General features: G+C 44.7%; 1 protein-coding gene across 2 annotated transcripts; it reads left to right on the forward strand.

The window, feature by feature from the left end:
- Positions 1-1,224: 1,224 nt before the first annotated feature.
- LOC146191875 (DNA damage-regulated autophagy modulator protein 1-like) lies at positions 1,225-16,291 on the forward strand. 2 transcript variants are annotated; one of them, XM_084602324.1, is made up of 7 exons: positions 1,225-1,337; positions 2,207-2,513; positions 2,598-2,665; positions 4,344-4,519; positions 8,966-9,143; positions 11,384-11,448; positions 15,897-16,291. In XM_084602324.1, the coding sequence occupies exons 2-7, from the start codon at positions 2,335-2,337 to the stop codon at positions 16,044-16,046; spliced, it is 816 nt and encodes a 271-aa protein (XP_084458450.1). In that variant the 5' UTR covers positions 1,225-1,337; positions 2,207-2,334; the 3' UTR covers positions 16,047-16,291. The 2 variants fall into 2 exon arrangements, with proteins under 2 accessions (XP_084458450.1, XP_084458449.1); XM_084602323.1 differs by lacking the exon at positions 1,225-1,337 and adding an exon at positions 1,544-1,757.

The following is a 16,291-nucleotide window of genomic DNA, read 5'->3' on the forward strand; positions in this document are numbered from 1 at the left end:
AGGGGTGAGGTCCCTTTCCCAGAACAGCCTGGCAGAGGACAGCTGCACCGCAGTGCTCATTGCGCGCACGCGCGTATTCTCGCTCTTTTCGCCACTGTGCCCCGTCACACAGCGCTTATCGAATCGACGGTCGACGCTCGTGCGTTGAGGTTAAAAAGTGGGAGGGTGTACCGAATAGTCTACACGAAAGACCCAAGTAAGAAAGGGCGGGCGCTGAGTAGCAGCTCTTAGCGCTGCGTTGAAAACCAGGACGGTGTGCACCAGACCACAAGGCAATGCAGGCGACTCAGAAACAACCACAGAGCGCTCTGATGCAAACAAAAATTATTAAAATACTCTAAGATACAATGTGCACGCAACCAGATGCTGACGGATTCTTTTCGAAAACAAAGGAAAAAAACTCTAGTTGTCTAAGGACACAATACGAAGCTTACTACTAAGAATGCTATGAACAAATTAGTTCACATACAGTTTGGTTTGCCTCCTTTTCGCCTCGCATTCCGTCGGAAACACCCACATGAACACATGAATACTCCAAACACTATTATGCAGAAACGAAAAGTGTGTAAATTGCAATTAGCTGTAGATACGCACACCTTGTTGTTTACCTGCCGCTGTCAAATGTGGCAGAAATAGATTACTCTGGCTCGTGGCAGACATGGCGTCTTAACGTGCTGACATTTGAGCAACATGCCCCCACCCCTTATGAGAGCCTATTACCTTTATGGCTTACTTCCCCCAGCCGGCACTTATATGCTGTCCTCACTTATACCCTCTCGACAACATAATGACACCAACAACACGAGCAATGCTTCTCTACGAGGTGCGGCGACGTCATATCGTCAAGGTGCATACAGCAGACGCGACAGCGACGAGAAATATACAGCGGCGCGTGCCGGCAGCCTTCGACGAGGCCTCGGACGTACCTGCTCTGTCGACGACAGCAAGTATACGCGCTTAAATGTGCGGGCGTGCCAAACCACGCGCTCGTCTTGCGCCAAGGATGGTGGCTAGGAGTTTCCTAACCTTCGCTTTCGTGACGGGGCCGCTCGCTGTTTGTCTAGCCAACCCGCCTCTCTCCCCGTCCCACTCGTTCATTTGATCCTTCTTTCTTTTTCCCTCATCGTATGATGGTATTCACTCTGCGGATCGACGCTTTGATCATTGCCTTGTTCTTACCTTCCGTCCCTCTTTTCTTGTCTTCTCTTTCTAATCTACTGAGCTCTTCCCTCCTTTCTCACCCCAGATCACGTCGCCAGTGGGACCGGCGCTCGCCGTCGCAGTTGTGGCATCAGAAAGATCGGTCGCGCAGTATCGTCTTCCGAGCGTGCTTAAAGGTGAGAGCTGCCTCTTGCTCGGTGTTCGACTGTTCTGTTGGCACGTGTTCTTGCAGCGGCGTGGTCTTAATTCTTTCAATCTGCAACCATTTCAAACGAATACTCTATCTAGTTGACGATCGCTGACAGAGCACGTGTCTGCCTTTCTTTGCGATAATATCTTGTCATCAACAGAACCTTCAAGCAACCGTTGAATTCTGATAGTAGTAGTATGCGAATGGTTCATACTTATATTTGCTGCTTGGGTGTTTTCTTTTACCACAGTAACTTCGATTATACGACTGCTCAGGTTTTAACAGGTCAAGTTTTGTGATCCTTTGTGCTGCATACATGCGTATTTTCCCACATGCTAGTTACATGACGTCCTTGCTTTCCGGTAATTCGAGGAAGGATCTCATTTTGGACAAGCTTTAAACAGCGGTAAGAACTTTTATTTATCGCTTCCAGTCTTGAGCAACGTAGTTCGTGTAACGGCCAAAAAAAAATGTAAGAAAATGTTGAACGTATTTTAGCGCGAAAGCATGGAAGGCTGTCAAGGGGATGCTCGTTAGTCATGAACTCGGATATACGGTTACAGCTTGCACAGTTGTAAATTTATCTTGATTACGCAGTCTGATTAGCCAAAATATCCATGTAATCAAAAAGGTCGTTATAATTGCGCAGCAATTAAGAAATACCTTAATAACCACTTCACGAGTGATCTTGCAAGAAAAAGAAAATAGTTGTCGCTCAAAAGTAATCTTCAGTAGTTCACTTACCTGCGGAGTTTCGAAGTTATTTAAATTAACCGTGTTCCGTGAGGCCATTTTTATTTCTTTTTCTTTTCTTTTTAAGACGTGCGCACATACGCCTTATTTTCCCACTCGCAGGGAGACATTCATTCACCGCAAGAAAAGGATGACCGATACTTGTCGAAGGCTTGCGAACTGAAATCTGTTACTAGACTTAATTCTTTTACCTGGAACTCAAGAAGTGTGCCACCTTCGAACGTTTAAACATGCCGGCTCCAGTGAGCAACACGAACAACCTGCACAGTGAAGATTTCATGTGCGTCACGTTCACGAAGCTGCATTACGTGCCCATCACTGGCTTCTTGGCCTCCCTGCTGGCATTGTTTGTGCCATACTTCATCAGTGTGTACCTGGGAGACACCCCCGCGATTCTTCCTTTCATAAGGTGAGAACCGGTCACTTGTCATCCCCAACGTCGCATCCATGCGCTCGGCCAGATGCAAAACGACTTCTGGCCATTTCTTCGCAGCGATGCAGGGGGAGACCCGCCGCAGAGTATAGTGTTCGGCTTGCTCCTATCAGCGACGTCTTTTGTAGGTGAGTAGGGCTCGCTCATCACCGATCTTCAAATTTCCCATTCGCATGGCAGTGCTGGTGATCTTCGCTTATGAGCGTCATTGTTCTTCGCGAACCAACATGTATTTTTCTCGCACGAATATACCGCTGACTATATGCAAACAAAAGAAGGTTAATCGTTACGCATGAAAGGTCCAGTTATGTTGTGGTGTTCTGGCAACGCTAGGGAAGATATCAGCATCAAAGTTTTAACAGCTGTCCAGGGTGCGATGTTTATCGTTTCGAGGATGTGGTGTGCATTTTTTATAAACATAGTAACAGTGTTATTTTAAAGGCTGAGAGCTAGAGGGCCTCTTTGACCGTACTTTCAGTGAAGGAAGTATTTTGGTAGAAGCGCCATGCAAAGACACCATTTTTTTTTTCTTTTAGATTTTGATACGAACATTCCTAGGGGAAATAAACGTAATTCAGACGGGACTTACCCACTTTACTATTTGCCCAAGCGCCCAAGTTGGCCTTCGACATCCCTTCGTTAACTTAGGAATAACAAGAGACATTCATTCATGGGGTCATTTTTTGTATTCACATGAAAGACAGGAACGATGTTTTGAACGTTCAAAATTCCGTGTTTGCATGCCAAGCGTGAGCGAAACGGGAAGCATGCCCGTTTTCACACACACTAAAAAAGACTTGCTGGACAACCTGGTTAACGCTGCCGTCGCCTATTCCAGTCCTGACGCCAATGCTGAGAATTCCGGTGCTTTCAGGTTTTTCAAGGACGAGTTATGTAACTACGTTTATCTCTATTGCCCGCAGCGTCCTTGCCATTGCTCTTGCTCAAAGCAGTCGCACCTCATAACGACGACTAGCGTGCGCTAGACATTGCCATCGCGGCCATGAAGTAGTTGAAGGTCTCATCTCTGCCCTTGCAGCAGAACTAATCGAAGGCATTGTCCTTTGAAAAAGCGTGCAAGATTGCGTTCGAGAAAGAACTTGCTGCAAGACAAACTAAGGAGTTACAGGCATGAGAGCAGAGGCGGTTCTGTAGAGACGAGGAAGACTTGCAGTCTCAATTTTGCTGCTGTCTGAATGCGAGGTCGTTAAGGGGCTACAAATGGAACTTGAGGTATGGACCGTTATTTACAGGGCGTGCCATTTTTGTTCCTCAATTAGTAACCCGCGCAGCACACTTCTGATGCGTCGCGTAGGGTCTTGCGTACGCTTCGTAATTATGCAATGACGCAGTATCTTCCCCAGGCACTTTGAAGCGCAAGGCGCTGATTCGCAACGCTTTAACGCAGGGCAAGAGAGAGAAAATAAATTGTATGTTACCGCTCATTTTTGATGATCGCTGCGCTGGTAACTAAAGGCACGAACCTTAGAACTCATCCGGGACTAAATTATTCCAGGAAGCTGGACAACACAGCCGAGTCTGTTTGCCGCTCTAGAAATCAGACATTCCCATTCCTATTTCTAAAGTAGCCGTGCCCTTTAAGCACAAAACACTTAAAATAAAATAAAAAAACACTGCTCATGTCAGTGCAGCAGCGCTGGTTACACTGCTCATGTCAGTGCAGCAGCGCTGGTTAGCGCTTCGAGACTCAATTAAGCTTTTTCAATGAGATTTTTATCTCCACTCTGCTTTGAAATATCTTTGTAATGCGCTGCATAAACCAGGTCCCAACACATATGATCGCAGGTGTCATTGGGATGTACATGAAGTACCTCATGGTACTGCAACAGAACCGGAATTGCACCGACGTCCGCGTGGAGCACGCAAATCGTTGGAGCTGCATTGGTGGCGTGCTTGTATGCTTGGGCGGCATTATTGTGTCCCTCTCGCCCACCGGACACCTGCGGAAGGATTGCACGTGGGTGAGTGACAGGCTCGTTTTTATGGCGCTTGCGTTGTTTTATACAAAACAAGCCAGGCGGAAAACAAAGTCTATCGCATAGAAAACATCGTCAGAGTCCTTGACTATGTGTATCGAAACACTCTGAGGCTTCACACGGCCGGTCTCTAGGGAGAGCGCGTTTCTCTCTTCTCTTACGGCCTCTCCAATGGGGTCTGTTTCCACCGCCCGCCGCGCCTCGGTGGGGTCGCCACCGCCCCACTGCTGCTCCTCCGCTACAGCCGTTCATGCGCAAGGGAAACGCGCGCTCGCTCTTCGCTCCGCCTGCGTCAGTTGCAACCGGCAGGTCCTGAAATTTCACCCCTTATGGCTTATAGGAAGAAGCTGTAATCAGCGTCTGATTTATCGTGTATGAGCAATAAAATAGTCAATAATGCGCGTGCGCGCGAGAGCGCGCGCGCCTTCGTCAGTGCTGTCGCGCACGGTCGAATGAAGTTTCGGGTGCACTTCCATCAACACTTTTTGCCCCTAAATTTTTCACAAAGCTATATGTACCATTTTATGCAGTGTGCCTTTGAAAGCTGTAAGCAGGTATAGCGCGACTTGACGCTAGTCTGCATGGCAAACTGTTCGGTGGATACTCAAAGTATTCTGTCAACCGCTGTCGTTTTCGTTTAGAGCAAAACAGGCACTGACGAAAATTCATAGCGCGTCTCAGATTCAGAGTAAGGAACAAAAATTTACGCATACAGTTAAAATTTCAGTTGTCTAGTGGAGTGAGCTGTTCTAGCTTCGCTTAAAATAAATCAGTAGATTGAAAGACAGCATATGAATACGTAGTCTCGCGACTGACGCACACGTAGACAGTCTTAGTCAGTTTAATACCAGTAATAAAAAAACATTTAATCAAGGAAATATGGACATAAACAGATATGCATAATTGAAAAGAGCAGCAAGCAATAAAAAAAAATATCCTTCAAAGTTAACACATTGCACTCATTCATCAAAACGGTGCATGCGGCTAGAAAATTAAAGACTCAAAATCTTTTTGGACGGTTTGTGCACATAAGGAGCTGGCCTTTCGTTCCTGTCTGTCACCTTTTTAGCATAATTGACAAGAAGGAGTCTGAGAAATTTCTCACATATTAAAGAAGCGGACCTTGGCTATTGTCAATGCCTTCCGGGCAACTCAGCAAAGGTGAGTTCTCAAGTGCTGGCTGGATTAAGATTTGAAGGACTTCAAGGACATTTGTGTGTGGTAGGTGCACGACAGCTTTTTCAAAAAAAGACACAACCTTGTCCAAGAGGGCTACAAACTCTGGTTTTGGATAATATGCAGTCCGCTAGAATCTTGTCCTCGCAGAATAGTGTACATGGGGCTGCTTCTTTCGCTGGTTTCAAGAAGGATAGCACAAGCGTCACACCCGAAGTCACTGATTAACTTCACAATGTATCCAGCGACGTAAGCTAAACCAGAATACGTGACAGTGGGTAATGGGATGACAGGAGATACCATCACTTCTTTCAGTTCCTCGGTTACTGATTGCAGTAGAGCTGAAATGATTTCGTTGGTGTCGACACTAGGTGCCTAGGCGCGCAATTCAGCGCGACATACAACGCCTATAGTCACCTCTGAATAAATAGCACAGAGAAAAGCTTTTATATCCATAATTGAGGAGTGTCCCTTGAGTAACAGTGGCGAATGTGTAATAAGCAACGCATTCTACCAAAATAATGGGGCAGCGATTGCTCTAAGGCAGGCATTACTGCACATATAGTTACAAGGAACTATTAGTTCAAAAACATACTAGAAAAAGGAAGAAAATATTGCTAGGAATTAGTGCTTGAAATAGATTTCCTGTTTTTTTTTTTCATGAAATAATCATGATATCATGTAAACATTTCATTAAACCAACGTTTATTTGCAAAATTAAAATGTTTATAATACAACATAAAACATTTGATGATCTATAAATTATAGCAAAATTGAAAACAAAACTTAAAATCGTTTACTCTGACGTTATACTACTAACACTTTATGTCATGTAAGCATTGTGGAACTTACATTACATTTTTATAAAATTATTTTCATCTTCGGTGTTACCTCGATGGTTTCTCATCTAGCGCTGAAAGACGGTTTTGCCATTGTTGCTGTTATGTTTGCCTTGAAGAAGCTTCGGTGTGATCACTGCTCATTCACTTTTTTTGTTCATCTTCTTGTACAGGCTTGGGCAAAAATTCAGATTAAAATGAACAAAAGTAGATGCAATGCCGCAATACATGTCATATGCTTGTCGAGCGTTTGCTGAGCGAGTGTTTTTTAATATAAAGACTCCATTCACGTATGTAGCACGCTGACAGGATGCCGCTGCAGCATCTACCTTCTGTAATCTTTCATTTAGGGGCTGCACTCACCACGAAACCCGCGGGCGACAGCGCGAAACCAGGCAAAAGCCACCCGCCGCCACTGAAGCAGATGCGGAGCGAACAGTGAGCAGGTCGCGCCCCTTGCGGCGGCGGAGAGCGTGACTCAAGGAGAAAAGTTCCCATTGTTCACGCGGCAATTAAGAAGGCCGTAAGAAAGAGCGCGCGCTCTCTCCCTCGAGACCGGCCGTGGGCTTCATAACTGAATGCTGGCCCTTTATGGCACTTAGCAAAACGTTTTTTGCCCCAAATATCTTCATTCATCGGGATATTTTTTACCTTCTGGACACTAGTGATGATTCTCTTAATTTCCTTTCCCAGTGGGCAGAACATGTACAATATTCATTGACGGGTGACTGATGCCACCATTAAAAAATAAAGATCTCTATGAAGACTCTATCTCTATGGAGATCTCTATGAAGCCCAGTGAAATCCGGCAGTGGAGGAACAAGCGAACCGAAACGAAAACACTCTATTACTTAGCACGCATAATTATTCGAAAACCACAAACTGCTTTAACGCGATCAGTTACAGACATAAGGATAAGAATGCGCTTCGCTATCAGCTGCACTCTCAGTTCAGATTGCGGCCATTTAGCATTCAAGATTGGCTCCTGATTTACTGTAAAATATCTGGCGTATCGTGCCATGCATGATAATGAGAGGAGTCTGGTTGCTTCTTCTGATGTGAACACAGAGGTAAATGGGAGATTTCCACCCGGACAATAAATGTAAAAAATCGCGCATAACATACCACTTGCACATAAGCCATGAATCAAACAACAAGCAAGCATTATATACAATGGAACATGAATACGTTTGTTTTTGTTGCAACTGCCTGATAAATTACATGTTATTTCTGACGCGGCCAGGAAAACATTGCTTGGGATGGCACCGCCCAATAGATTAGGCTCTGTTCAGATATACGTACAAAAATACCATTGCCTTCTCCTACTTTAAATCCACCTCTCTTAATGTGCTGCCAATAGAATATGATTAAATCAATCTGATCTTTTATATCCTAGATATGTGGTTTTTCTTGTTGTCCTAAAGCCTCGCGACTACTCTAGTTTCGTTCCGCTAAAACCATTTTTGGATGTTCGCAGTGGTTACGGAGCAGTCACTCGCCTTAAAATGGTATTGCTAATTAAATATTTCAGTTACCTTTACATTAGTCTTCTTTCTGAGATTCGCTAACTAGGAGGCGTGCTGTTCTCACTATTATTGCGCCAAAACTTGCGATGTCACTAAGGGCTGCAAATGAATAGCTTAAAGAAAGCTGCCTGTGATGCGCACGTGTTGATGTGTGTGTGTGCGGATTGCTTTTTCTGTTATAACATAACTAGAAATGCCCCACAGTGACGGTACAGTGGCCACTGTAGTGGCGGAGCAGGGGTTAGGGCACTCGACTGCCCAGCCCAAGGATGCGTAATCAAATCCTGGCCGCGGAGGCTTCTTTTTCGTGGAGGTGTACTGCGCGAGTACTGTGCGATTCCCAAGCGGTCAAAATTTCCAGATCCCTCCACTACGGTATCTCTCATAGTCTGAGTCACTTTGGAACGTTACACCCCGTGAACAGAACACCAAAAGCATAACAAGCAGAATCGTGCGGTAATCGAGGACATACAAACGAAGCTGCATACCTGGCCTTCGCAGCCAAATAATTAGGTGACAGCACTGACTCTCCACACAATTACACCAGGAATGTTTTAAAAAGAGCGCACATAAGTATTCTAATTTTTGGTTTACTAAAAATGATAACGACAGCTCACGTGCACTGTCGCATTCAGTTTGCTTACCATTCTGATATCCCAGCACGCATAGATGTCAACTTGTACCTGGAAACTTTAGGTGCGTACCAAAGCGCCTCCTGTCACTTATGTCCGAGTGCAAATTTCTTACCAACATTTAAGTGAGATTTCGTGACACCGTTTCTTTGCCTACGAAATAGGTGTGCAGATGTGATTTGCCTTTTTGTTGTTGTTGTTGTCGTAATGAACCTCTACTAGTTCACTGATATTGGTGGGTTTTTTTTTTTCCCGCAGTACTGGCCTTTGTTCGTGCCCCACATGATCGGAGCGTGCATGGTTTTCGGCATCGGATACGCGACCACGGTTATCCACCTCTACCTCCAATACCTCACTGACCCACGCTGGAGGACGTCGCCCCTGTTCTACACCAGGGCGCTCCTTTCAATCGTCGGCATCACAGCCATGCTCATCAGTATCCTTTGCACAAAACAATGATACACGCGATTTGTTTATCTTTTGCATACTTTTGATGACGTAGCTTAACAGTACTGGTGGTCCAAAATTATCAGCCGATTTTTGCTGAAACCTTGCTTACAGCGAACAGCTGTTCATCATGCTTGTATATTGCAACGCCTACGAGCACTTCACACTCTTAAGAGTACAGTTTTTTGGGACACTTTTTAGCTTTGAGGCAACTTCGACATTTTTTTAAATGCTTTGGTACCAGACGCTGTTATGAATAGTATAAGCTCGCGATAAATCTAAAGAAAAAATTATTTTCGGGTTTTCCTGTGTTCACATTGAGCAGTTAAAATTCATAAAGAAAATCAGTGGGCCGTGTTTGTTAAAGTAATCGTGAGGCCATTAGGTAGTAGTATATCATATTTTTGCGCAGTGCTGATAGAAACGGTCGAAGCTTCCGCTGCGTGTCAAAGGTTTGCTTCTGAAATTTCTCATGCGCTCAAAACGAGTAATTAATACTGCCATACAAAACCCACTGTCCGCGTTTGCAAAAATGCACGGCAAATTACTGTAAGCCTGCTCAGGGATGATCTTAAATATAATAATTGTTATGACGCAATTTTACACTATGCGAAAAAAATATATTTTTGAGAACTGTTTTCCAGAATTAGTCCAAATATTATAATGCTTCTTCTTTCTGTTACGGCTTGCGTATATCAGGAATGTAAAAGCTTTTAGTGTCAATCTTTAAGCCGAGATTATTGAAGCGGACATGTGTGAATACTGCCACAAACCTCCGCCTTTACGGCCAACAGAAGCGCGGGATCCCTTTTACGGTTACCCGTCGTTCCTCTGTGAGGTTTGAGAACAGTTATAGGCCAGGTCAACCCGTGAAATATGTGTGTCGGTGTGTGATTGAAGAATAAGTTCAAGAACGTCACTTTCTTTTCCAAATAATTGAATATTTATAGATAGTAGTCCAAATTACACTGCATAATACTAGAATACAATAAAAAAATAACACGCCATGGCACGAATGTGATGAAAGACGACTCGGTAAATGAAAAGAGGGAAACCCCAACAGTGAACAAATTACTGCGATAAAAGAAGACTATAAAGATAACAAAGCAAGTATTCCAGATATAATAAGTAGATGCAAGAGCAACACAGAAAACACAGCGTAAAATACTAAGCCATATCAAGGTTTCAACAAAGTCGAAACCATTATTTAATTGACCGACAGTCTGTGGCAAAAAGAATTTCACGGCTTTCTTGTCCGATGAGACGTCGTAGTCGCAGAGTTGATCGGTAGCGGCGGCCGTACAAAGGAGGGAGAAACGACGAGTTGATCGCGAGCTCGGTGAAGAAAAATAATACTTTCCCAGAGCCAGTAGCCGCGAAAGTGCTCGAGAGACTACATCTCACCAGAGCGCACAGCGGAAGTGCTGCTGTCTGCCTTTTGTTCTCTTGGCTGGTTGCTCTGCGGCCCATCGTCAAGGACGTGCGTTGGCCGGTCGCTACCCCGGAGATTCATGTCAAAGCATGCTCGAAGAAGCTGGAAGATCCCGTAAGTTCCGCTCTATATGTGAGGCAAAAGGTCCCGTAACTTCCGCTCTATATGTGAGGCAGCTTGTGACAAATACCTTGACACCTTTTCCTGCATGATTATGTTGCATGTTGGCGAGCTGGCCCAGCTGGTGACGCTGTTCAAGTCATTTTTAAATTTATATACTTTTTTTCTTTTTTTCATTTGAAATTTGTGTTTGAACCTCGGACTTCTAGAAAGTTCAATTTGTCACATTAGGGCACCTTGTGTAAAATCGCCTTCCTTCTGTACATTAAGGAAATTTCCCCAAACTAATCTCTCTTTGATCGTTCCCATACGTCAAAAATTTATCCTTAGAGTATTGGTTTCGTTGTTTCACAAGACAAGCCTCATTTTTCGTTTTACGCACTTCACCAGTACTAAGCTTTGTAAGCTCCTGACAAAATTTGAAGCGATGGGTTGTTTGTTTTGTGTGTAAGTTGCATAAAAGAAGCTTGCTTTTGATACATTCAGTGTTTGGAGAACCATTCACTGGTCGTTCGCATCAGCCTAATGAAGCCCCATATTTATATGCTAATACGTCTACTTTTGTTTTGGGGAGAGTACAATGGCTACTGTGTAACTAAGACTTTTAAGTGTTGGGCCTACTGTATTGTACCAAGCATTATCGTGCTCATTTCCTTGACTTGACGCCAACGCTAAAGCTGGATACAACTGGCTCGTCTTCGACGTGGCTTTAATGATTCCACCGAACGGCCGAGGGAAAGTGGTAAGACATACTGATGGTACTTTTCAACAGTACGTGTTGCAGCCACGCATCAAAAACTTTGCTTGCAGCATGGCTTCTTCGTCGAAGCATTCGAGTGTTCTCCCTGATGAAAGTAAACGAGAGATGATATTCAACACGGTCACTGAACAAGAAGTTAACTACTCGAGCTACATCTCCTTTATTACTAAGGATTCCAGCATATCAATAACTTGAACCGGCTGTCAGAGTGCGAAAATCCAGCTCTGTGTCCAGTAACCTCTTGTTCAAGAGCATAATAAAATTACGAGAGACTATAGCGACTAACGTAGTGAAAGGCGAAAGCCTTAGTGCCGCATTCTGCTACGCAACTCACCAATTAGAAATCAATTGTCTAATTAATTAGTAATTGATGGATTACTCACGAAGTAGGGGAATAAGTATTTAATTATTTAATTAGCCATTATTGACATAATTAATACCTTACAAAGTTATTCATTATTTACTAATTAATGAATGGTAATTGATGATTGATTGGTATATGGCCATGTAAGGCATGCATTTCTGCCCAATTTTGCCGCGATTGGTCCCAATTTGTATCCGTGTGGGCAGCCCAAATAGGGCTGCAAGCGTTCAGCCCAGATAGCTGAATTTGGGCAGCATACCAGAATCATTAATGGGTCCTACGTTTGTAAAGGCAATGTCGCCCCATTGATCAAGGTTTTAATTTGCATGTTGATTAATCCCTCTAATACCTGAATTGTTCCGGCGCGGGCTTTGCGGGGGCAATTCCGTTTCGGGCTCGCCCACGTGCTGCCCTCATGGGTTGAATCTGGTATTTTCAGGGCTGCCCAAGTTCCATTAGCCATCAAGTGTGAAACATGAGCACTATTTATTTATCTTGTATTCGACATTCAGTAACATAAGAGAAATTTATTCCCAATTCACTACAATTATGTGGGCTGGCCCACATCAACCCCCTAATGTTGGACTGAATATTCATTTCGGTGGTGTATGTAGAATAATAATATGTTGTTGTGGCTGTAGGAAGAAGGAAAAGAAAATGCACGGGCCTGCTACTGGCTCTGAAGCTGAGCCACCTCCGCTGCCTCGTGCAGACAGAAGAGTAAATAGAGAAGAAAGAAATAGCGCAGGAAAAATTTTGAGGTAGTTCAGTACATACTCGTAAAGCGGAACAGTTACTGCCGCATATTTTCTGCCAATATTACATAATTAACATAGTTTTTAGAGTAAAATTAGATAGTCTTTATTGATGGCATGGATATGCATAGAATGGTTATAAGAAAAATCCAGAAGATGCAATTAGCGGCCGATATAAGATGAATTACTCTACGAAAATTGTGCCTGAAGTATAGGGCGAAGACGTTTCAGAGCGGTAAGCCCGCCTATGGCCAATTTGAGGCCCACTGTGGCCTTTCATGGGCAGCCTCAATTGGGCTTATCTTATTTTTGCCGCATAGAGTACGAATATATGTTACATTTTCCCGCAATTAACCCAAGAAATACCCATGTGGGCGACGCGGCGGCATGCCCGCTTTTCAGCCCGCATGCAAACCACGTGGGACCTATTCAGCTTTTGAGTGGGCAGCCCGATTTGGGCTAGCCCGTTTACTATTCGCTTTAGGCCCACATTTGCATCGGATGTACCCTAAAGTGCCCCGCAAGAGACCGATCCGGGCATAAGCGCGAAGGAGCACTTTCCTGCCCCGCTACAGGCCATGCTGAAATTATCTAGGTTTTTGGTGGGCAGCCCCATTTGGGGCAGCCCAGGAATTTTCTGCATGAAACCTACATTTCCGTTTGACCATCCCTCGAGAACCCCTCAAGGGTCCCATGTAGGCAATGCGCCGGCATACCCGTATTTAGCCCCGCCGCGACCCAAGCGGGACCTATTGCGCTTTTCAGTGGGCAGCCCCAATTAGATTAGCCCAGGCTTTTTCTACACAAAGCCCAAATTTTCTTTGCATCGGCCCTAAAATTCCGCGAGCGGGACCCTTGAGGGCCAGATGTGGAAATATGTACTCAGTTAGCCCTTTCCACGCCTATATGGTGCCCAGATAGAAAAAGCAGGCGCAAGCCCAATCCCTATAGGGGGCCCTCATGGGTGTTATCGCTGTCGCCCAAGCCCAACTTGCCTATACGGGCCCCAGGTGGGCCACGTAATGTGTGCTACTTGGGAGGTGTCCTCTGCATCAGTGCGTTTTCAATCTCTATGCGACGTCTGCGTCTGTATTATAGGCGCCTTTGCAAATATCAAGCAGCTGATACTGCAGGACTTTCAGGGTTTACTATCATTATTACCATGATCGTGTTCCAACTAAGTTCAAAACCATTTATACGCACGTGCGTCTCGCGTCACCAGAACCTTATCAGCGTCAGCCTGTGCGTCGCCGTTAATGTTCCTAACAAGTAACGTTTAAAAACGCCGCAGACATTCTACATGGGTGACGGGATTGGCCATGACGCCACTCGTTCCTACTTTCTTCAAGACGATGAGGGGGCTTTTAATGAAATCTAGATCGCTCCAAGCATTTAATTGCGCAAGCGACAGTCAGCTTACAGACAGCGGCAATTTCCTTATTACGCAGTATAAAAGCAGACGTTTTTGGCCTCTAGCGCTTCTTGGGGCCGTGGGCTAAGGCAGGCTTCATTCCAGTGGGCGTACGTGCAGCGCGCATTCACTAATTGCTAAACTGCCCCGTTCGTACGTGCGATTTCTCTACACGAGGCAGTTGTGCGTTCCTATCACGATCGGAACGCCGATAGAGGAAAGTCTATTCAGAGCCGAGGGAACAAGGAAGACGATATATCTATTGCGCCACGTTGCTTACGTCACTGCCTCCATAAAGAAGTGCGTCCTTCTCAAACGACGAGCACTGCGTGCGACATTGACCTGGCGTTCCGTCCTATAGATATGTATAGACAAGTACGCCGTACTCGTAACAACCTTCATATCAAAGATCGCTTAGAGATCAGTCTGTCTGAATGCGCAAACATGGCTGAAAAGTTCAATGACAGAATAATGCAAAGAGGCTAACAGTCAAGGTAAGGACATATAACTATTCGTCCTTACCTTTAACGTTAGCACTGTGAGACAAGGACATTTCTGAGGAAACGAATCTGCTGAGTCTTATCTTCGTGAGCCAAAAGCTAGCACGGCAAGGACAGCTGATACGAATCAAACGCCTTGGTCTGCTCAGTGAACAATTAAAGGGGCAGTATCCTCCTCATTCAGTATTACGAGCCTTGAAAGGCTGTCACAGCTCTTATTTACACTTACGGTTAACTTAGTATTGTGTTCTTCATTTTGAACTTTAAACCTCATGTCAACCTGATGTTCCATCTTTGCGACTACTGACCATTAACGACGAGTGCTACCTCGCGATTGGAACTTGTCTATTGTTTGGTTTGGTTTGGTTTGTGCGGTTTAACGTCCCAAAGCGACTCAGGCTATGAGAGACGCCGTAGTGGAGGACTCCGGAAATTTCGACCACCTGGGGATCTTTAACGTGCGCTGACATCGCACAGCACACGGACGCCTCTTCGTTTCGCCTCCATCGAAACGCAGCCGCCGAGGTCGGGTTCGAACCCGGGTATTCCGGACAGTAGTCGGGCGTCTTACCACTGCACCACCCCGGCGGAGCACTTGTCTATTGTGAATCACTGTCAATCTTTCGAAATTATTGACACGAGGCACATTGAATACTGCTGTTTATGGAGTTTTTTTTTCTTGTTAAAACCTGTAACTACTTCCTTCAAATAAGGATTTCATCCCTACGGAATGCCGACTTAAATATCGTACTTCCTTTGGCGCTCATTGTGCATCGGTAACGCGTGATAATGAAGAGTGGCAGAACTTGAGCGGATTTTTGAGCCACAATGTCTAAAAAGTATATGTGCAACTTTCATGCAAAATTAGAGGAATGTTGAACGTACATTAGCCTTGCTTCCAGCTAAAAATTATTAATAGTTATCGATATTTCGAGCATATGAGCTTCTAATAAGCGTCGAATGAAAAGATCTGTCCGAGAAAAGTGGCAAAGCCTGTAGTCTCTCTTAACCAAACCATCACTGGCGACGACTGTAGACTATAGCGGGAAAAGTTCTGCATGCATTCGCGGCCTCGCATTCATGCAGATATCTAATATACAATTTTCATTTACTTTCTCAGGTTGTTTTTCATGAGAATACCGGTTTTCGGTGAATATCGAGGCAGAACTGAAACAGGAAAAACAGGCTTTAGTGGGGACAAACATTGCAGTCTTTTCTCTTTATCAGGGTAACTTTCCTTACATGGCACCCGCCCACTCAGGCACTCTCAATGATCTTCGCCTTTTCCCTCCATTCTTTAATGCCCTCTAAACATAAAGGTACTCTAGTGCTATGTGTTGCGTTCGAAGCCCCATGTAGTTGTAAATGTGACACGCTTGTGGCTTTTTTTTTTTTTTCAGTACCCGCAAGGTATGCTGGGCGCAGTCATTGCTGAATGGGTGATGGTGTTCATCTTCCAGTCTTATGTCCTGACGTACGTACCTGACTTCCGCAAGGCGACGTTTGTACTCAATGTGAAGATGGACGGCGTCCTAAAAAAGAAGGAATAGCCCGGGTGCGATCGAACAGGTGAAAATGAACTCGTCTCCTCAGTATCCGTTGGGCGTGCTTCGTGCGATGCTTGTGGGACTTGACAACTGATCTGTTGACTGGCAATGACTTGAGTGTGGAGAATCTATTCTGTGCCGTTCGTGACATTTTATGCATGGTGAACTGCTGCGCCATTTTCTACGTGTACATATGTATTTTTATTCGCATTAAATAGAGCTTCATTTTCGTCGTATGTCTTTATCTT

Source organism: Amblyomma maculatum, chromosome 4 (assembly GCF_055883805.1).
Source record: "Amblyomma maculatum isolate TAMU_Amacu chromosome 4, ASM5588380v1, whole genome shotgun sequence".
NCBI lineage: Eukaryota > Metazoa > Arthropoda > Arachnida > Ixodida > Ixodidae > Amblyomma > Amblyomma maculatum.

Coding starts and splice junctions, on each gene's coding strand:
- LOC146191875 (XM_084602324.1), top strand. CDS start 2,335: ATGCCGGCTCCAGTGAGCAACACGAACAACCTGCACAGTGAAGATTTC. Junction 2,666..4,343: donor ATCAGCGACGTCTTTTGTAG/GTGAGTAGGGCT, acceptor ATATGATCGCAG/GTGTCATTGGGATGTACATG. Junction 9,144..11,383: donor CATCACAGCCATGCTCATCA/GTATCCTTTGCA, acceptor CCAACGCTAAAG/CTGGATACAACTGGCTCGTC.